This window comes from Palaemon carinicauda, chromosome 14 (assembly GCF_036898095.1).
Source record: "Palaemon carinicauda isolate YSFRI2023 chromosome 14, ASM3689809v2, whole genome shotgun sequence".
NCBI lineage: Eukaryota > Metazoa > Arthropoda > Malacostraca > Decapoda > Palaemonidae > Palaemon > Palaemon carinicauda.
In genome coordinates, this window is record NC_090738.1 from 24307069 (window position 1) to 24330530 (window position 23462).

At 41.1% G+C, this 23462-nt stretch overlaps 1 protein-coding gene across 3 annotated transcripts in view; it reads left to right on the plus strand.

The window, feature by feature from the left end:
* The window catches only part of LOC137653488 (E3 ubiquitin-protein ligase TTC3-like), a 216890-nt gene that overhangs the window by 68926 nt on the left and 124502 nt on the right, over nt 1–23462 (plus strand). For 2 of the 3 annotated variants that reach the window (XM_068386932.1, XM_068386933.1), the window contains exon 4: nt 21421–21555. The exons of the other annotated variant lie outside the window; for it this stretch is intronic. In XM_068386932.1, coding sequence (XP_068243033.1) covers nt 21421–21555 — 135 coding nt within the window. The remainder of the gene's footprint in view (nt 1–21420; nt 21556–23462) is intronic. 3 annotated transcript variants of the gene reach the window in all.

A 23462-nucleotide genomic window follows, 5' to 3' on the forward strand; every position in this document is an offset into this window, starting at 1 on the left:
TGTGGAATGTGATGAGGTTATATGAAGTCGGTGGAAAGTTGTTGCAAGCAGTGAAAAGTTTCTACAAAGGTAGTAAAGCATGTGTTAGGATAGGAAATGAAGTGAGCGATTGGTTTCCAGTGAGAGTGGAGCGGAGACAGGGGATGTGTGATGTCACCGTGGTTGTTTAACTTGTGTGTTGATGGAGTGGTGAGAGAGGTGAATGCTCGAGTGCTTGGGATTAGGATTGAAACTGGTAGACGAGAATGACCATGAATGGGAGGTAAATCAGTTGTTGTTTGCGGATGATACTGTACTGGTTGCAGACGTGGAAGAGAAGCTTGGCCGATTAGTGACAGAATTTGGAAAGCTGTGAGAGAGAAGGAAGTTAGTAGTTAATGTTGGTAAGAGTAAGGTTATGAGATGTACAAGAAGGGAAGGTGGTGCGAGGTTGAATGTCATGTTGAATGGAGAGTTACTTGAGGAGGTGGATCAGTTTAAGCACTTGGGGTCTGTTGTTGCAGCAAATGGTGGAGTAGAAGCAGATGTACGTCAGAATGAATGAAGGATGCAAAGTGTTGGGGCCAGTTAAGGGAGTAGTAGAAAATAGAGGGTTTGGCATTAATGTAAAGAGAGTTCTGTATCAGAAAGTGATTGTACCAACTGTGATGTATGGATCGGAGTTGGGGGATTGAAAGTGACGGAGAGACAGAAATTGAATGTGTTTGAGATGAAGTGTCTAAAGAGTATGGCTGGTGTATCTCGAGTAGATAGGGTTAGGAACGAAGTAGTGAGGATAAGAACGGGTGTAAGGAGTGAATTAGCAGCTCGATTGGATATGAATGTGTTGAGGTGGTTTGGCCATGTTGAGAGAATGGAAAATGGCTGTCTGCTAAAGAAAGTGATGAATGAAAGAGTTGATCGGAGAAGTACAAGAGGAAGGTCAAGATTGTGGTGGATGGATGGAGTGAAGAAAGCTCTGGGTGATAGGAGAATAGATGTGAGAGAGGCAAGAGAGCGTGCTAGAGATAGGAATGAATGGCGAGTGATTGTGACTCAGTTCTGGTAGGCCTTGCTGCTTCCTCCGGTGCCTTAGATAACTGTGGAGGTAGCAGCAGTAGGGGATTCAGCGTTATGAAGCTTCATCTGTGGTGGATAAGGGGGGAGGGTGGGCTGTGGCACCCTAGCAGTACCAGTCGAACTTGGTTGAGTTCCTTGTCAAGCTGGGAGGAACGTAGAGAGAGGGGAGGTCCCCTTTTTTGTTTCATTTGTTGGATGTCGGCTGCCTTTGACCGTGTTAATCATGAGGCCCTTGTTTTCGAACTGAAACAGTTGGGAGTGGGTGGGTCGTTTCTTAGCATTATTATTGATTTTTTAAGTAATAGATCTCAAAGAGTTGTTGTTGATGGGCACCATAGTGATTATAGGAATGTGATATCTGGTGTTCCACAGGGTAGTGTTCTTGGCCCATTACTTTTCATACTATATACACATGACATGTGGTTTGGCCTAGAAAACAAGCTTGTTGCATATGCAGATGATGCTACTCTCTTTGCATCAATTCCATCCCCTGAATGTAGATCTAGGGTTGGTGAATCCCTTAATAGAGATTTAGCTAGAATTAGTGCATGGTGCAAATTATGGGGTATGAAGTTGAATCCTAACAAAACTCAAAGTATGATTGTAAGTAGGTCAAGGACGGTGGTTCCTCAACATCCGGATCTCAGTATTGATAATGTTTCTTTAAATATGTATGACTCTTTCAAAATTTTAGGTGTGATTCTCGATAGTAAATTTACTTTTGAGAAACATATAAGGTCTGTGTCGTCTTCAATTTCACAAAAAATAGGCTTATTGAGAAAGTCTTTCAAGATTTTCGGTGATCAATCTATTCTGAAGAAGTGTTTTAATTCTTTCATTCTACCTTGTTTTGAGTATTGTTCTCCTGTCTGGTCTTCAGCTGCTGATTCTCATCTTAATTTGTTGGACAGAAACTTACGGTCTATTAAATTTCTTATTCCTGATCTAGATATTAATCTCTGGCACCGTCGTTCAATTAGTTCATTATGTATGTTGCATAAGATTTTTCACAACTCTGACCATCCTTTACATTCAGATCTCCCTGGACAATTCTATCCTGTTCGTAATACTAGGCAGGCAGTTAATTCTAATAGCCAGGCCTTCTCCATCACGAGGCTCAATACTACGCAGTACTCTAGAAGTTTTATTCCAGCTGTGACCAAGTTGTGGAATGATCTTCCTAATCGGGTGGTTGAATCAGTAGAACTTCAAAAGTTCAAAGTTGGAGCAAATGCTTTTTTGTTGACCAGGCAGACATAGTCTTTTTATAGTTTATTTATGACATATTTGTTTTTGATGTTGTTGATAGTTTATTATATGACATGTCTGTTTTGACGTTGTTTCTTATTTTAGAATGATTTATTGTTAATGTGTTCTCTTCATTTATTTATTTCCTTATTTCCTTTCCTCACTGAGCTATTTTTCCCTGTTGGAGCCCCTGGGCTTATAGCATCTTGCTTTTCCAACTAGGGTTGTAGCTTGGATAGTAATAATAATAATAATAATAATAATATATGCCAGAGAATAAATATTTATATTAAAACAATTTCATCAGAAAAAAAAAAACTTTAGTATTTACTAATAAATACATACAAGGGGCTATTAGTGCTTGTGCTAAGCCTCGCTTTCATTAAGTAGTATACCTACCTTACAAAAAACTAAGCATACTCTATTGGCTATCTGAACTACATTTAAATAATTACAATCTAAAATATGAAGTGGGTCTATTGTACTCTGTTATAACATGACATTAACACCAATACAAATTAGATATTCAATGATGGCAAACATTTATTGCCATGTGACAACATATATAAGGGACATTATGTTATTCCACCAATACAAATTAGATACTCAATTATGGCAAACATTGCCATGTGACAACATACATAAGGGACAGTATGTTATTCCTGCCTAAATACTGTATCATAACATTTCTGGTCCCAGTAATAATAACCCAAATAATGTTGCGGATATGAGGATGCACATTGTTTCACAATTCCAGACTAATATACTTGAAAGGGGTATAAATCTTTAAAAAAAATTTCACTGGAATGTAAGTTAATTAGACTTCAGGTTAAATACAATATAACAATAAAGTAATTGTTTTAAAATATCTTAGAGGGAAGGTCAGAATTAAATTGGAATTAATTTTATAGCTTGATAAGATTGCAGTGTATATTATCTACATCAATTGAGGTGGATGTTTATCAATTATACTGGCAAGAATACCTCTGCTAGGTGTGGGCTTGAGTTACTGTTTATAAACAATAACAGGAACTTCGGAGATAAAAAGAGCTTTAAAACTTCAAAAGTTCAAAATTGGAGAAAATGCTTTTTTGTTGACCAGGCGGACATGAGTTTTTATAGTTTATTTATGACATATTTGTTTTTGATGTTGTTTATAGTTTATATGTGACATGTCTGTTTTGACGCTGTTACTTTTTTTAGAACGATTTATTGTTAATTTGTTCTCTTCATTTATTTATTTCCTTATTTCCTTTCCTCACTGGGCTATTTTTCCCTGTTGGAGCCCCTGGGCTTATAGCATCTTGCTTTTCCAACTAGGGTTGTAGCTTGGATAGTAATAATAATAATAATAATAATAATAATAATAATAATAATAATAATAATAATAATAATAATAATACCCCCCAAAATTGGGGGAAATGCCTTGGTATATGTATGTATGTATTATTATTATTATTATTATTATTATTATTATTATTATTACAAGCTAAGCTATGAAAGAGTATAGCACATGGTTGTATATCACACAGAGTTCACATTTGGAAAATATCACTAAAAAATCTACTCTTCCTAATATTAGCCCCCTTCCTTCTGTCTCAAGCTAACCAACAAAGTTTTTGGGATTCTAGCCTTTATTTCTGACTATGTAAGAGCTATTTTGTTACTATACAATAATCATACCCCACACTCTAGTCAAAGGCAACAATCCCTACCAGAGGCATTACTCAAACCCCCACTGACTCCCCCAACTTGGAAACATTGAGGACCATAATATCTCATCCTAACACCAACCAAAATACTTGGGATTATAGTCCTTATTTTTGATTATAAGGTCTATTTCTGGGCTCCGAGCTGTGCCGCCCAGTGAAATGCTTCTAAAGCGCCATTTCTAAGGAATATAACTGCTATATATTACCAGAGAAAAATTTGCATAGGAATGCCAGGTTGAACCCCACTCGCTCACCTATATAAGGTGTCGGTATAATATACTGGGGCGTGATAATTCACAACCAGAGGTCTCGCACTATTTAGATATCTCCTCTTCAAAATCCCCGCCACAGCGAGGTGCCGATCAACACTACTACCACTAACCTAACCCACGCCAGTGACGTCACTCCTTTATTTTAGTGTATTCTCATCTCGGGTGACCATCATCTGAAATACCTGCGATTCGGGTCCTTATTCATGTGAGGTCTATTTTATTTTTTTTTTTTTTTTTTGTATGTTGTCATCGTGTTCAATTCACAGAGGAAGCCTCTGACTACAATTCCCACCCACAACAAGATGAAAACTTATCAGTAATGCACATTGTTCACACACCAGAGTTGTCTTTTTCTTATTCTTTTTTTTCTAAAGTAACATTTCTACAAAATGCTAAAGGTCTTATTGCTAGTCTTCCAGCTTGGCCGAAAATATAATTCGTGTAAATAGCAAAAGGGATTGTATTTAGTGTCGGAAGAACAAGACTTTAGTCCACAGTCAGTGAAATGTTTGTAATATTTTATCATCCATGATTCCTTCTTATCTCTTTGCTTTTCATTTCTTATTCAAACATTTTTATTGTTTATTTCAGTCTGTTCGTACGTTATACCCTTTCTTGTTGCGTATTATCCTTATTCCTTTTTTCAGTATTTCCCACAATGTTATGTTTGTTCCTACGAGGATACAAATTCTTTGTCGTTTTTATGACAAGAGGTTCCTTGCTATCCTCACCCTTATAAACCTGCTGTCCTTACGGGGCCCTACAATGTATGCCTTTGCTGCTGCAAAAGGTCGTTCTTACTCGAGTGGGTACTCGAGCTGCTTGTAAGCTGGTGATCACGTCCAATGGCTCCCTGGAGCCAAAGGTGTCTTTCTCCCTGCCCCGAGAGCATCACGAGTCTGCCAGTCTCGCTCCCCAGGCAAATGCTCCTCTGGGATTTCCACCTGTTTGGTTAAAAGACACATTGCAATCCCAGCTAGTGTTTTATGCTAAACCAGTCTTGCCCTGCTTGTCACCATCCGAGTGTGTTCGTTCTTGCGAGGATGAACACAAGGTACATTCTGTTAGCAAACCCTCAGAAAGAACTCTGGCGAATGTTTGTGTGCCAGCGTGTGTAGCTCAGACTTGCTCCCTTATTGTATACGATATAGTAGCAGTTTCGTATGCATCAGCTTGTGCAGTTTGAGGTTATGCTACCACCTTGCACGATACATATACATTAATTTCTGCTCCTGCAAGTGCCCCATTTATTCGTCTTTCGTCATGTTCCGCTATGGCACCTTAACACAAAGGGTATTCCGTTCGCCAAGGGAGGGGTTTTCTCGCATTTGTGAAATGCACTTAACTCTGTCACAAGCCCAATTGTCTGCCACCCTTCGAGCTCCAATGTCTACTCCACCCCCTGTAGTTCCTTCATTTGCACTAGTGCCACTTCCCTCTTGCAAGTCACCATTGGAAGGCTGACTATACAAAGCCTGATCCTTTGATTATAAGTAGATCGAGGAAAGTGTTTCCTCAATATCCGGATCTCGGTATTGATAATGTTTCTTCAACTTTGTATGTCTTTTTTAGATGTGATTCTCGACAGCAAATTTAATTTAGAGAAACATGGAGGTCTGTCTTCTTCAATTGCTCAAAAAATTGGCTTATTGGGAAATTCCTGTAAGATTTTCGGTGACCAATCTATCCTGAAGAAGTTCATTAATTCCTTCACTATGGACATGAGTCATGGTAGGACAATAAAAGAATCTCCAATAGATTTAGTAGATTTGAGAATAAAAGCCATCAGAAGGATATTGGGAGTTAGATGGCAGGACAGGATTAGAAATGAAACTATAAGAGAGATTACTCGAGTACCATATGTGGATGAGATCATGATGACGGGTAGGAGGAGATGGTTTGTGCATGCTTTCCGATGCTAACAGCTCTGAAGCTGTTTTACCAATGCCAGCTAGTCCCGAAGCTCTGATCACCAAGCAAGGGGAGTTTATTATTCCTTCATGTAGATGATTATTATTATTATTTCTATTATTATTATTAAAAGCTAAGCTACAACCCTAGTTGGAATAGCAGGATGCTATAAGCCAGGGGCTCCAATGGGGAAAGTAGCCCAGTGAGGAAAGGAAAATAGAATATTGTAAGAAGAGTAATGACATTGAAATAAATATCTCTTATATAAACTATAAAAACTTTGACAAAACAAGATGAAGAGAAATAAGATAGAATAGTGTGCTCGAGTGTTCCCTCAAGCAAGAGAACTCTAACCCAAGACAGTGAAAGACCATGGTACAGGGGCTATGGCACTACCCAAGACTAGAGAACAATGGTTTGATTTTGGAGCTTCCTCCCAGAAGAGCTGCTTACCATAGCTAAAGAGTCTCTTCTACCCTTACTAAGAGGAAAGTGGGCACTGAGTGCAATAACCCCTTGATTGAAGAAGAATTGTTTGGTAATCTGTGTAGTCAGGTGTATGAGGACAGAGGAGAATATGTAAAGGATAGGCCAGACTATTGAGTGTGGATGTGTGTAGGCAAAGGGAAAATGAACCGTAACCGTAATCCAATGTAGTACCATCTGGCCAGTCAAAAGACCCCATAACTCTCTAGTGGTAGTATCTCAATGGGTGGCTGGGGAGATACAGTAATGAAAACACATACTCTTTGTTGCTGGCACCTGCAAATTATTTGGCATTAAACCCATACTATAAAGATGTTAATAATAAAAATTAAGACTATACATACATACATATACCAAAGGCACTTCTCCCAGTTTTGGGGGGTAGCCGACATCAACAAAGAAACAAAACAAAAAGGGGACCTCTACTCTCTACGTTCCTCCAGCCTAACCAGGGACTCAGCCGAGTTCAGCTGATACTGCTAGGGTGCCACAGCCCAACCTCCCACATTATCCACCACATATGAAGCTTCATAATGCTGAATCCCCTACTGCTGCTACCTCCGCGGTCATCTAAGGCACCGGAGGAAGCAGCAGGGCCTACCGGAACTGCGTCACAATCGCTCGCCATTCATTCCTATTTCTAGCACGCTCTCTTGCCTCTCTCACATCTATCCTCCTATCACCCAGAGCTTTCTTCACACCATACATCCACCCAAACCTTGGCCTTCCTCTTGTACTTCTCCCATCAACTCTTGCATTCATCACTTTCTTTAGCACAGAGCCACTTTCCATTCTCTCAACATGGCCAAACCACCTCAACACATTCATATCCACTCTAGCCGCTAACTCATTTCTTACACCCGTTCTCACCCTCACCACTTCGTTCCTAACCCTATCTACTCGAGATACACCAGCCATACTCCATAGACACTTTCTCAAACACATTCAATTTCTGTCTCTCCATCACTTTCATTCCCCACAACTCCGATCCATACATCACAGTTGGTACAATCACTTTCTCATATAGAACTCTCTTTACATTCATGCCCAACCCTCTATTTTTTTACTACTCCCTTAACTGCCCCCAACACTTTGCATCCTTCATTCACTCTCTGACATACATCTGCTTCCACTCCACCATTTGCTGCAACAACAGACCCCAAGTACTTAAACTGATCCACCTCCTCAAGTAACTCTCCATTCAACATGACATTCAACCTTGCACCACCTTCCCTTCTCGTACATCTCATAACCTTACTGTTACCCACATTAACTCTCAACTTCCTTCTCTCACACACCCTTCCAAATTCTGTCACTAGTCGGTCAAGCTTCTCTTCTGTGTCTGCTACCAGTACAGTATCATCCGCAAACAACAACTGATTTACTTCCCATTCATGATCATTCTCGCCTACCAGTTTTAATCCTCGTCCAAGCACTCGAGCATTCACCTCTCTCACCACTCCATCAACATACAAGTTAAACAACCACGGCGACATCACACATCCCTCTCAGCCCCGCTCTCACCGGAAACCAATCGCTCACTTCATTTCCTATTCTAACACATGGTTTACTACCTTTATAGAAACTTTTCACTGCTTGCAACAACCTTCCACCTACTCCATATAACCTTATCACATTCCACATTGCTTTCCTATCAACTGTATCATATGCTTTCTCCAGATCCATAAACGCAACATACACCTCCTTACCTTTTGCTAAATATTTCTCACATATCTGCCTAACTGTAAAAATCTGATTCATACAACCCCTACCTCTTCTAAAACCACCCTGTACTTCCCAAGATTGCATTCTCTGTTTTATCCTTAATCCTATTTTCTGGGTCGACCTGTGTCGGCCGGTGAAAAGAGTCCTTCTTATATATCTTTTCTGATAAAACCTTCCAATTATACCAGAGAAAGATAAAAGCATGGAATGCTGAGGTTACTACCCTCGCGCGAGCACCTTTTGGGTGTCGTGTATAAAGCAAAGGCGCGTGAAAACCACTATTCACAGGTTGTCTTCCATTTAGTTAATTCCTTCGTCAAAGGGATGGGCCGATACAAAGGCCCTAGCCAACCACCAGCGCCACACCACCACGCCACGACGCGAGCGCCATCTGAACTACATCCTTCTTTTTGGAATATTAAGTGTTGAATTTTTTTGTGGTGCTCTCGGTCTTTTTTATCAATCGTGGATTTATTTTGTCATGTCCGAAGCTCCATCTTCACACATTCCAATGTTAAGTACCATAGTTTGTTTTGACAGTTTTTTATTGTACCGGGCTTTTGTTTTATATCCAGTATAGTCTGTTTTATTATTCCCGTCTGGCCTTTCATGGCGGCCATTGTTTATTCACTTGTTTGGGAATTCATCTTTGTCTGCCCGTTTAGTACTCTGTCACTTAGGTTCTTGGTTAAGTCCCTGGCCTTATGCCTTTAGAACCATTATTATTTTTTTTGTGTATTTATGCTTATGGTACTTTTTGCTAGCAAGTCCAGCCTACGAACGAGATAGCAATCTAGCTTTGTATTTGTTTAGTACCCGCCCCTCCGAGGCGTTCGTCACTCGACTGTGCTATTTATTTTAAGTTTTAGCTGATGCTATTCTTCGATCGTAGTGTTATATGGATGTACATTTTTATTTTATACGTTTATAATAGTGTTGTGTGATTTTTAGTCCTGTTTTTGTGTCCAAGAGAGCAAGAGCTTGGGGTCCCCGTTTTCTGTTCGCAGTCACGAGTTACCCCTTTCTCTCGTTTTCTTTCTTAGCTCCGGTGGTTGAGCGGATTTCCCGTTTTCCGTTTTGTGCGTTCAACGGGTTCTCCCTCCCTCACCTCTCCCCCTCTGGGTGGATGATAACTTACGAGTTATTTATTTTTCGTGACTTTTCAATTGTTAGCGTTATTTTGGTCCGTGTTTCGTCCTCTCCCCGTTACGGCTCGGGAGTAGTTATGAACGTTTTCCACTCCGCCTTGAGTTCTACTCCGCCATGAGGGATTCTCAATGACTTTCGTTCTATTGTTATATTTATAAATTGTTTATGAACGTTTTCCACTCCGCCTTGAGTTCTACTCCGGCTTGAGGGATTCTCAATGACTTTCGTTCTATTGTTATATTTATATATTGTTTACTGCATGGGACGGGCTTCATATTGTTTAGATAGGAACCTCCGGTGGCCCTTACTGCGGTCTCAGGCCACGGCCATATCCACAATAGCCATTGTTATTACAATTGTGTTTTTATTCACAATAATTATTCAGGACCTTTCTTCTCCCTCCGGCCACACCGGAGATCGTAAATACGCTTTGCTTTGATCTAAGCCTTAGCCTTTAGCTGCGGCTTGGCTTTTATATCTTTCACAATTGAATTATTAGCCACAATTGAATTATTCAGGGCATTTCATTATCCTCCTGCGTCCCCGGAGGTCGCCCATACACGTCACACTTATTTGCCTTGCCTTTGGCTAAGGCGGCATTATTCAGGACATCTCATTACGCTCCGGCTTCACCGGAGGTCGCCCATACACTTAACACTTATATTTGCCTTGCCTTTAGCTAAGGCTGGTGTTTATATTTATTTTAAGGGCATGTCACTGCTTCCCCGACCCTCGGAGGTCAGCAGATTGCTTTAAGTTATTTATCCTTATGTCATTAACAGACATTAGGTAAATTACAAATATACAAACAGTTGGATATTATAGTGCCAGCAATGTTATGGGGCTGATAGCGATTTAAACGTTTAGCGATTTAGTCTGTTAGTTTGTACTCGCCTCAGAAAGGCTCGATTTAGACTATATCCTTGTTTATTGGTTACGTTGTCGTTATTCTTCGTTCTTGGTTGTTACAATGACTAAAAAAGAAAAAGAAAAAGGAAAGAAAAATGAAAGCAATCAATTTTTTACTTTTCTTATATTATTGTGTGATGTTAGCTTTTTATTATGTAACCTTGAGAGTGAGAGCATAGGGTGCTCGTTTATTAGCTCGAGTAAGAGAGGTGAATTTCCCGTTCTCCATTTTTATACGATCACAAGTTATTCAGGCCTCCTCTTATTATCAGAGTTGATGATAGTACGTTTAATGTTATACACATTTTATTGATGTGGTTACTGTTAATATAGCTAACACTATTAGTAGGAACGTTAGTGTATGAGTCATTAATTGGGGTCGTTTTATACCGACACCCTTAGCTCCGCCTTGAGTTATGCTTAGCTCCGCCTTGAGTTATACTCCGCTATAATGGATACTCATTGGGTGAGAACTAGTCAGATATTTGGAGTGCAACGGTGAAATCTGGCACTCAGACTCCGGCTGAGGCCTTTTGCACACGAACCTTTGTCATGTTATCTCAATTACACCTTTACGGCCCCTTTTTTCATCGTATCTCCGGCTTCACTGGAGATAGCACAGACATTCAGTATTGGGGAATGTTATCGTACCGCTGAGGATCACGTTTTCACGATGAAGGACCTTTGTCACTGGTTCTCCGGTACAAACAGAAATCAATCAGACGATCAGAATCAGGGTATGAACCCTTTTTTGTGAATAATCACAATATCGTCATTACGATCCTTTTCATCGAATCTCCGGCTTAACCGGATATCGTACAGGCGATCAGCATTGAGGTTAATATTAGATTTCCTCTGGTGTTCACGTTGTCACTATGACGGACCTTTGTTTGTACTGGGGATGGTTACCGGAGCTCCGGTACAGACAGAGATCACTCAGACCACGGGTGGCCAATCTTTTGTTTTACCTGTAGAGAAAAGGATTTAACATGAATACAAAAAAATATATGAACGTAACTATGCCTATTTTTATGCATATATTTAATTCTAACTATGTATAAATATGGATAAATATCCATACAACATCGTGTTCAAATAGAATTAAATTAATTATGCCAATATTTATGCATATTCAATCCTAACTATGTCTAAATATGGATAAATATCCGTACAACATAGTGTTCAAATAGAAAGAAATTAATTATGCCTATTATTTATGCATAGTCAATTCTAACTATGTCTGAATATGGATAAATATCCATACAACATAGTGTTCATATAGAAATATATTTCCACCCAGTGGCGAATGCGCCAACAGTGTCACATTTCATGAATACAAGTGTCGCACTATACCCCAGAAGATAGTACATTAAATGACTTTTCTTTAAAATTGCTTTTTAAGAGTTATACAGCTGATCCCAGCCTGTGAATAGGATCGCTAACCAAAGTTCAAGGAACATCCAGACTTATGTCCCCTTTCTGTTACAGAAGGTTCGCCTGCATGGTTCCCATCAGGATGATGATGAATCTCTCTGGCCTGCAAAAGAGGCTCTCCGCCCTTGGGTATCAAGGTTGGGAAGGAATGCTCCATCTAGAGGTCCCTATCTCCTCGGAGTGTCCTCTTTAAGGTTGGACGACGACCCCATGGACGGGCAGGTAGGTGGGGATGAGTTTTGAGCCTTCAGCCTTGCAATTACCTACGTCACCGACCTAGGACCCTTAAAGGATCCTGATGTTCATGTTACCCTGCATAAACTGTGACTGCTAAAAGCAACACATTCTAGGGAAAACCAAGGGGCTATGACGCAGCTCTAAGGTATGGTGGTGAGTCAGTGCCGTTCAGGAACTCGGATATAGGTGGTACCATAAATCTGGATGGCATAGACGTCCTCCCTCTGGGGGACCTAGATTTTACTCCCAGGTACTAGAATTCCCATTCGACGGATTCGTTCGATTGAAAGAGATTGCCTTGGTTAGGTTAGACAAGGTACCGAAGGTAACGGTATTATTTCCTAAAGGGCAGGCCCGATCTGTCTGGACCAGGATGTTGTCAGCCTGGGGGGTACGATAATTCCAAGCTCTGCCCTTCCAGTTCGATCTACTCGTTTGTTGGTTTGATCGGGTCAGTTGTGGGAAGTGCGTTCTGTCTGAGACCTCTATCAGACAGGAATCGATAGTCGGTTTCCCACTCGTCATCACAGCCTTCCTCTGGTTCGACGCCTTTGCATCTGAATCCCCATCATCAGGTGGTCTACCTCACTGATTCCCCAGGTATACAGCCCAACCCCGTTGGGATGTTTTGCCTGCATACAGCCCTAGATCCGAACCCTCAGGCTCCTTTCATGGACACCAGAGAGGAAGCTACAGGAGTAGAAGACAGTCCCGCCATCAAGGCGGACCTAGGAAAAAGGGGGCTCGGAGAAGGGAAGGACCTAGATTCACTCCCTCATAATGCGGTGGTCCCGGTAGGGGGAAGACTTTACCACTTTCGTGACCATTGGACCTTCGGTCTGTGGGATTATAGCATAATCTCTAGAGGAATAGGTTCCAAGATCAAGAATTTTCTCAAACACAAACAGGTGTCCAAAGAGCCTAGAAAGTATCCTCGGCCTTTTCCAATTCACTTCAGTAACAGATCTCCTAATGAAAGCCAAACTCAAAGACATCAATCGATTTTGGAGAAAGAGAGCTACAGTACCTATAAGAAGACAAGGTCTCGTAGATCCCCTCTGTCTGGAAAATGAGACTACGCCCATGGTCCGAACCGAAGAACCTCTCCAAAGCGGTTCCTCTACAATTCCCACCTCCACAAGGGACATTCCATTCAGCCGTGTCTCTAAGTGGATGGGGGGATTACTCCGAACATCAGATGTTTCAGGTTCGTGGTCACTCGCCATGAAACAGTCCCATATCAATGTTCTCGAAGCCATGGCAGTGTTCTTGACCCTGAAGAGAGACTCCTCCGAGGTCGACCCATATCAGAGTAGTGTCAGACAGCACAGAAGCGGTACACTACGGCAACAGGGGAGGATCCAAGTCACCCAACCTGAATCAGATCCTGGTCACTTTCTTCGCCTGGGCAACAGAAAAGAACTGGTTCCTGTCAGCACCTCACCTAGCGGGAGGCCAGGATGTGAGAGCGGGCTCACTATCCAGGACGAGTCCCCTGGAGTCAGAATTTCATTCCGGTGGATACTCAGGCTCGTTCCAGGCATCCAGGTAGATCTATTCACAACTCAGATCAATCACAAACTTCCTTGTTATGTGACCCCAACCCTGGACCCTCGGGCTTATGCCATGGACGCATTACCCCGGGATTGGAACCATTAGAAGAAGATTTCCCTATCTCCCCCAGTGAATCTTCTAAAAACTTTTACACCGACTACGCTCCTTCCGGGGCGCAGTGGCTTTAGTACCACCTCTTTGCCCAAGAACAGTTGGTTTCCTCTCCTCCTCGAGTGGAAACTCTGTCCCATCCGGATCCTGTTCCTCAAACTGACCCGAGTATTCCAAACTCACTGTGTCAGATTACTTAAGGATGGCCAAAACCCTAACTTTGTAGACTACAGGAAGTTGGCAGCTCGTAGAGACGCGAACATTGAACCGGAAAACGATTTCTTCATCGAATCAGACAAAAGGGACTCGACAATTCGCCAATATGATTCGGCCGTTAACCCCCAAAATAGGTGGTCCCCTTGGAAGGTTTTTCCTCTTCTCCAAGATACTTCTCTTTGTCCGGTCACCGCTCTCGGGGCCTTTTTAGCCATGACTGCTACCCGATCGTCTGGCCCCTTGTTTATCAGAGAACAAGGAGGTACCATTTCCATACTTGGTATTAGGCAATAGATCCTATACTTCATTAAACAAGCCAATCCGGGATCATTTCCCCATGCTCATGATATCCGGTCCGTAGCTACCTCCATCAATTATTTCCAGAAGAGGGACTTTGATGACCTTATAAAGTTCACGGGTTGGGAATCTCCTATGGTCTTCAAACGCCACTATCTAATGAACTTACAGGCTCTTAAATACCCAACAGTTGCAGCTGGGAGCCTTATCTCTCCCCAGTGATCTTTTGTTCTTCCTTTCATCCATCTCTTTTCTTCTCCCTCCTACCCGACACTCGCACCACGACGCCGCTTCCTTGGTGGTTCGTTAGCCCTAAGTTTGTTACATATTAGGTTATTATGATTGTAACTATTATTGATTACCGTTGTTATAGGGTTGGGATATTCTTAGCCATGTCAGTTTTGTTGCATGTTTCCTCTGATACTCGGAGGCTTCCCTGTTATCATGTCTGTTTAACCTTACTCCCACTATGCCCTGTGGCTAGTTTATGTGTTATGCCTACTTACCTTAATTATTTATGATTTTCTTTACATGGTGTTGTTTCTCTCCCCTCATTAAATTAGTTGTTATTGTTGGGCTTGGAAGGCATTCTCTGGTACATTTTCACCGGCCGCCACAGGTCGACCCAGAAAAGGGATTTTGACGAAGGAAAAATCTATTTCTGGGGAGAGACCTGTGGCGCCCGGTGAAACCCTTCCCCTTTATTTTACACGATCCCACCCTTTCCTTTCCAAGCCTCATGGCCATTACAGAAGGATGTTGTTCAGATGGCGCTCGCGTTGTGGCGGGGTGGTGTGGCGCTGGTGGTTGGCTAGGGCCTTTGTATCGGCCCATCCCTTTGACGAAGGAATTAACTAAATGGAAGACAACCTGTGAATAGTGGTTTTCACGCGCCTTTGCTTTATACACGACACCCAAAAGGTGCTCGCGCGAGGGTAGTAACCTCAGCATTCCATGCTTTTATCTTTCTCTGGTATAATTGGAAGGTTTTATCAGAAAAGATATATAAGAAGGACTCTTTTCACCGAGCGCCACAGGTCTCTCCCCAGAAATAGATTTTTCCTTCGTCAAAATCCCTTAATCGTTACTCTACCATACACTTTTCCAACTACACTCAACAACTAATACCTCTTGAATTACAACACTCATGCACATCTCCCTTACCCTTATATAGTGGCACAATACGCACAAACCCAATCTACTGGTACCATTGACAACACAAAACACATATTAAACAATCTCACCAACCATTCAAGTACAGTCACACCCCCTTCCTTCAACATCTTAGCTTTCACACCATCCATACCAGATGCTTTTCCTACTCTCGTTTCATTTAGTGCTCTCCTCACTTCCTCTATTGTAATCTTTCTCTCATTCTCATCTCCCATCACTGGCACCTCAACACCTGGAACAGCAATTATATCTGCCTCCCTATTATCCTCAACATTCAGCAAACTTTCAAAATATTCCGCCCACCTTTTCCTTGCCGCCTCTCCTTTTAACAACCTTCCATTTCCATCTTTCACTGTCTCTTCAATTCTTGCGCCAGCCTTCCTTACTCTCTTCACTTCTTTCCAAAACTTCTTCTTATTCTCTTCATATGACTGACCCAGTCCCTGACCCCACCTCAGGTCAGCTGCCCTCTTTGCCTCACGTACCTTGTGCTTTACTTCCACATTTTTCTCTCTATATTTTTCATACTTCTCTATACTATTACTGCATTCTTCAAAAACCCTCTTTTTCTCTTCCACTTTTACCTTCACTCCTTCATTCCACCATTCACTGCCCTTCCTCATGCTGCCTCCAACAACCTTCTTGCCACATACATCACTTGCAATCCCAACAAAATTTTCTTTTGCTAACTTCCACTCCTGCTCTAATTTACCAGTTTCTCTTACTCTCACCTCGTCATATGCCATTTTCAACCTTTCCTGATATTTACTTTTTACCCCCTGTTTTATTAGCTCTTCAACCCTCACTAGCTCCCTTTTACATCCACCTACTCTATTCCCCCACTCTTTTGCTTCAACTAATTTTCCTTACACCAAAAAATGATCAGACATACCGTTAGCCATACCCCTAAACACGTGCATGTCTTTCAATCTTCCAAACATTCTTTTAATTATCAACACATAATCCATTAATGCCCTTTCTATTACTCTTCCATTTGCCACTCTTACCCATGTATATTTTTATCTTTCTTTTTAAAAAAGCTAGCACTTATTACCATCTCTTGTTCAACACACATATCTACCAGTCTCTCACCACTCTCATTTTCACCTGGTACGCCATACTTCCCAATGACACCTTCTACCTCTCCAGCGCCCACTCTAGCATTCAAGTCACCCATGACAACTACTTAATTCCTTCTACCCAGTCCTTCTACACACCTAGTTAATTCATTCCGGAACTCATTCCGCTCTTCTTCACTTTTCTCAATACCTGTCCCATACGCACTGACAAACGCCCAACTTTCCCTACCCAACCTAACCCTTACCCTCATTAACCTAGTATATCTAATATTTGATAATTTAAATATTTAATAAAGTATAATTTTTATCTGTTATAAGAATAGATTCTCTATAAGGTAAAATGGCTACATTTAAAAATAAGAAAGTAAGTAATCATTTACCTGTCTGTTTTGACTCCATATGTAAATACTATTCTAGGTATAAGTCTCATTTACGCAGTCGACCATATTTTTCTCGCAGATTTAGATCCTTCCCCCCATTTGGCTGTGATCCATGTAAAACGTTACGTCATAGTAATGTAGGCCTTTTCCATGTTACCATATGCTACTCATGTTTCCTGATCACAGAGGAAATTACCTCAGTGAGTAATGAATTCATATTATAGGGATAATGGATATTCTAGGAAAAGAGGTAATATGACCAAGTCAACCAGTTTCACTCTGTTCATTAGACATGTTTATGAAGGTAATATAAAAAGGAACTATTTCTATGTGGATATTTCCTAACTACTACAATATGGAGTTCATTATGAAAATATATTTCACCACACTGAAATCCGCTGGCTGTCCCGTCGTCAAGTCTTTTTGGCAATTCTATTTTTTTAAAATGAAGAATTTTAGAATTATTTTTCTCATTTATACAAACCTGAGTCCCCCAACTTGAGAACCGATCCAAACACAGATGAAACTCACCAGCCAAAAAATTATTGGCAACAGGCATCAGTTAGCGGCGGTTAGTAGGGAAGACTCCCTCTCCTGCCGGTACACTAAACAATCGCTTTCATTTCATTTGGGACTTTAGGGTGGACTCATTCTTAGGTGGGTCAAGTCCATATTACCATGCTGGCTTACTAAAATCCTGGGACAGCTATAGCGTATTATGTAGGACAGTTGATGAACTGAGAGCCTATGTAATCCCCCTTATGGGAGAGAGACGGCATTGAAGACCTGTCACACCCAGAGAACTGGAAAGCCTTTAAGAGCATCTTGCTTTCCCATGCTTCAGAGCAGTGTAGTTCTTGGCCTATAACTTGGCAAACCAGGAGGCCAACTGGATCTTGAAGATACGAGATGTTGTCATCTCCAAGTTCTAGTGGCAGTTTCTGAAGAGGGATGGTCTATGTCTCCACAACTTATCGATTGCATACTCGCCTCTGTTTAATAAAGATGATATCAATGCAGTAAGAGAGAGATTGAGAATGACGAGTCATGGGTCACTTCTCCACAGAGCCGTAATTTCCCGTCCTTCCTTTTCAACACTATCTTCTCTGAAAACGTCACCTGTGTGAAGGCAAGCGCATAGGATGTCTAAAGAGCCTTTTCGGCTGTCCACCGCCAAGAAAGTTCTCCTGCCAGACCCCTTTCTCGACAAGAAGGCACGAGAAAGGGGAAGGAAAGCTGGAAAACATGGAAAGCGTCCTCAATAGGGGGTATCCATTCGTCCCACATTACCAACGGGGTGGATGCCTGAAGCGTAGGTGGCAGGGTTTGGAGTGCCAGAGGGTCGAACCCTGTGTGGTCAATGTCCTTTAGGGGAGTTATATCGTCCCGTTCATTAGCTCTTCCCCTCCCCTGATTCTATCATCCTGTGAGATCATAGCCCTTCAAGAAGGGATCAGCGAAGGACGTCTCCCTTTGGGCAAAAGTCCTCACCTTGTACTAGGAGGGTGCTCTTCAGGTCATCAACGGGTTGTCAGGCTTCTTCAGTTGACTCTTTCTTGTAGAGAAGTCGGGTGGACGCTGGAGACCTTTTGTAAACCTATCAGCCTTGAGCAAGTTTGTCCTTCGGAGTCCGTTCAAGATGGAGACCGCAGCTACAGTCAGACAGGCTGTCAGACCAGGGTACTTCATGAGATCTCAGACTTTCTGTGACTCCCCCACCTCACAAGGGGATGTGCACTATACAGGACAGGGGTAATACTCTGCAGTGGAGGAAGGAATTTGCGATCATTGTCTTACTTCTAATGGCAAGCTGTGCTTCATATAAGATCAAAAAGACAAATACTTTGAGATCCCATTCCATCCATCATCAAGGATGTATGTAAGGTTCGCTCTGCTTGAAAAGATATACCAGTTCCTAGTGCTGTGCTTTGCTTTATCAAAAGCCTTGCAGGTGTTCACAAGCTTTCACTCTGGTTTCAACCTGGGCCCATACCAACGGCATTCGTCTCCTCTGTTACCTAGATGACTGCTTGATCCTAACAGACTCGGTAGAGACTCTTCACCCAGACAGGATCCACAAATTTTGCCTCAAACGTGGGGGGGGGGGGGATGTTGTGGTAAACTTTGTGAAGTCCTCACTGCAACTAACTCAATGGTACAGTATATCTAGAAATGCAGATGGACACCCGACCAGGAAGTTTTCACATCGAAGAGCAGAATTGAAAGGGTGAAGGGAGTGGGTCATCCCTTAATAATACAATGCTCGCTACAAGCCCACTTGTAGTAATGTCTATGGGGCCACCGGATATCCTTGGAATGTCTATTCCCAATTGGCAGCCTTCGCATTCAGTCAATTCAGTGGCAGCTGAAGACCTGGTCTCTCAGCAGGAACCCTCCAGAATTGCTTAATCTGGTAGAGGAAGGGCAGAGGAAAGACTCAAGTTGGTGGTCCCTACATTCCAACCTTCTCAAAGGGGTAGATCTTTCTCCTCCCCTGGACTTGATGCTCTTCACGGATGCTTCAAAAGAAAGGTGGGTGGCTCACATCACATGCCCCCAGCCTGTGGTCCGATTTTGATCGGAGTTTTGAGGTAATTTACCTTCAGTCGAAAGAGAGACCACCTCCATTGAACATTGGTCAAAGTGCGGAATTCCTTAAAAGGAGCTCCTTACGCACTGTTAAGCCGAGCAGCAGATTGTGACTCTTACTCTTAAAGTAATTTTCCTTCTGGTCCTTGCCTCTGCAAAGAGGGTAAGTGGGTTGCATGGTGTCTCCTATGACATCGTCCATTCAAGGGGATGGGGCAGGCTACACTCGGCTTCGTCTCTGAGTATATTGTCAAGACTCAGAATCCGGCTGTAGGGGACCTAATGTTCGAGCCCCTTCAGATTACGAGTCTTTGGAGAGAAACTAACGATCCTGATCAGCTATTACTATGTCTGTAAGTGTTGAGGTCTTATCTCGAGTGTACAAGAGGACCTCGCCCTCAGATAAGTGTCTGCTTGTCAATACAGGCAGGATCAAGAGGAGAATCATGAAAAACACTGTCTCCTCTTTGATTTGACAATTCATTGACTGGCTATTCAATTCTCTCTCTGCCCAACAGGGCAGACAACCCAGAGCTTATGTTGTCAGGGGCAAAGTACAGTACATCCCTGGTGTTCAAAAGAAATTTCTCTGTGGCATAGGTGCTCTAAGTGCTCATATGGAAAAGACAAACCACCTTCACCGCCCATTACTTGGAAGACATAACCTATGGGACCCTAGATACATTCACTCCAGGCCCTGTGGTGACCACTCAACAAGTAGTTTTACTACAAAAGCTCCCTTGCAAGACTAGTAGTAGTAGGTTGAAGGTAGAAGTTACAGTTGTTAGTCTGGGATAAATGCAAAGAAACGACTGGCCTTTCTTTCTTCATTTTCCCCTCCCTTTGGGGCACAATATCCATAAATTCTGCAAGCTGGCCTCTGTCCGAATGCAGGAAAGCCCCAATTTTTATTTAGTGGTCTATCTTATGTATGTTTATACTTGCCTAGATAAAGTCACATAGTTAGTTTCCCCTCATCATAGTTGCACAGGCTGTCAACCCTTCAGCATTCATGTGCCAATGATTCAAAAGATGTCAGGATGTTCTTCCCATTCTCTATTGAGTTCGTATTTGTATCTGCGGTGAAAGTTTTTCAGCCAGTTGAAAAAGGACTTCCACCCACGTTAGGGTGAGTTTCGTACGTAAAGACCAAGGGTTTATATTTTACAGGAACAAGCTCAAATTTATAATTGATTTAAATTTGCTTATAGATAAAATTTAATGTTTATTGTTAGAATTTTATGAGGAAAAAAAGCTTTCAACTCATGTTACAACATCCTTGTCGCTATTCTGTCATATTTCTACAACACAAACAAAATCTGGTTCAATTCAATTTCATTACTTTCATCACTGTTGGTGTTTTAAGGGAAATAGATTCTTAGTTTAAAAATAATTTTAAGTGTTTATAGGTATGCACGTGTGGAAATTATTTTGCACCGATAGCTACTACTGATTTGTTTTACCATGAAATAAATTTTAGTGTGCATAAATATGAGCCATACTTAAAGACACTGATATCTCTCTCTCTCTCTCTCTCTCTCTCTCTCTCTCTCTCTCTCTCTCTCTCTCTCTCTGAGAGAGAGAGAGAGAGAGAGAGAGAGAGAGAGAGAGAGAGAGAGAGAGAGAGAGAGAGAGGTTGCACTGATTTGTTTTGGTAATCAGTTGATTTCCCAGTGGATGGTTCTTCCATCACTTTGATGAAATGCTCCTGAATGTGTAATTAAAATAGGGATTGATTTATGGAAATATAACTTAAATTGCCTATTATTACATGAAATTTTGTGCCTTAGTGCCCTTTTATTTCTTTAATATTGGCTAGATTTTTTTATTTGGTATTGCATGTTTCTCATTTGTGAATTAAAAAAGCAAATTTCAACAGGCAAATAAATGTGGAGTTACTTCAGAATACCCAGAGTTTTAAGCAAGAGCTGTTGAAAGCCAGTGAAAGGGCGCAGGAAGCGGAAAAAAAATTTCTTGAAGTTAAAATTATGCTCATTGGAAAGCAAATAGACAGGTGATTTTTCTTGTTTTTAGTTAGTTTCAACTCTCAAAATGGAGATTTAATAACTAAATTTATCTGCATTTCCTTACATAGTTATGGTAAATAAGATTTACTATGGAATTTGACCTATAAACTCAGTTATCTTTTAAGATGTATTTCTAGTTGCTGATTTTTTTTTTTCATTTGTATTGGCAGTTGAATAGTCAAATACAACCATAATTTGTTTTTTCATGTGGTAATTTAAGGTATACCTATGAAATTATTTTTAATTTTAGATTAAGAAATGTAGTTGTTTGTAATATAGTGAAATAATTTTTTTTTTACTGTAGTTGATATAAATGGTAGTTTCAACATATGCTTTTAATATTTTTTTGGCATAATTTATCTGAAGTTCTGTTTGTTACTATGTAAATATAAAACTTGCCCTTTAGTAGGGGTAAGATTCTGGTGAAAGCTGGAAACGGCCAATGAAGAATTATCAAGCTTCTGGAAGCCACCACACAGTAGCCACTGGTGGTACAGGTCTGTCGTTGCACAGATCGAGATTTTGGCCATCGAACTTCACAGGCGTATTCTCGATGCTCTCCACCCAGCCTGAAATTTTTCACTAATTTCTCTCATTCTCGTTTCAGCATGAGTGGCTTTATTGTCGAGTGAATGGATGATGGATAAAGTAGTGGAATGGAAGGTGTTATCTATGTTAATGTTCGTAAGGCATTTGGGCCGGATTCTGAGAGAAGTGAAGGAGAGTGGGATGGTTTCTGGAATGAATTGATTAGGTGTGTAGAAGGACTGAGTAGAAGAAATTATGTAGTTGTGTTGGATTACTTTAATACCAGAGTGGGGCTGGAGAGGTAGAAGGTGTCTTAGGGAAGTATGGCATACTAGGTGGAAATGAGAGTGGTGAAAGACTGCTAGATGTGTGTGTTGAATAAGAGCTAGTGGTAAGTAATAGTTTCTTTGAGAAGAGATATGTAAGTTTACATGGATAAGAATGACAAATGGAAGAGTGATAGACAGAGCATTGATGGATTATGTGTTGATAACAAAAAGGATGATTAGAAGATTGAAAGATTGGGAATATAATTTCATTAAAGGAAGGTAATGAAAGTGAAAAAGTTACAAGACCAAGGTAGAAAGTGAATAATTAAGAAAGGTTTGAAGGGTCATATAACAGGGTGAAAGTGAGAGAAACTGGTGATCTGGAGGGAGAGTGGAAGTTAATAAAAGAATATTTTGTTCATGCAAGAGGTGTTTGTGATAAAAGGGTAGTATGAAAAATCGTAGTGAGTGGTGGAATGAAGGAGTGAAGATAAATGTGGAAGAGAAAAAGAGGGCTTCTGAAGAATGGTGCAAAGTAACAGTTTAGAGACGTGTGAAAAATATAGATAAGGGTAAAAGAGAGACTGTAGGTGTAGTATACAGCTCTTCTAGGAGGACACTTCAAAATCAAACCATTATTATTATTATTATCATTATTACTTGCTAAGTTGCAACCCTAGTTGGAAAAGCAGAATGATGTAAGTCCAAGGGCTCCCATAGGGAAAATAGCCCTGTGAGGAAAGTAAATAAGGAAAGAACAAGAAAAGTAATTAACAATTAAATTAAAATATTTTAAGAACAGTAACAACGTTGAAATAAATATTTCATATATAAACCATAGAAATTAAAAAAAAAAAAAAAGAGGAAGAGAAATAAGATGGAATAGTGTACCTGAGTGTACCCTCAACAAAGAGGAGACAGTGAAAGATCATGGTACAGAGGCTATAGCACTATCCAAGACCAAAGAACAATGGTTTGATTTTGGAGCGTCCATCTCCTAGAAGAATAGTCTCTTCTACCCTTACCAAGAGGAAAGTAACCACTGAACAATTACATTGCAGTAGTTAACCCCTTGAGTGAGGAAGAATTGTTCCCTA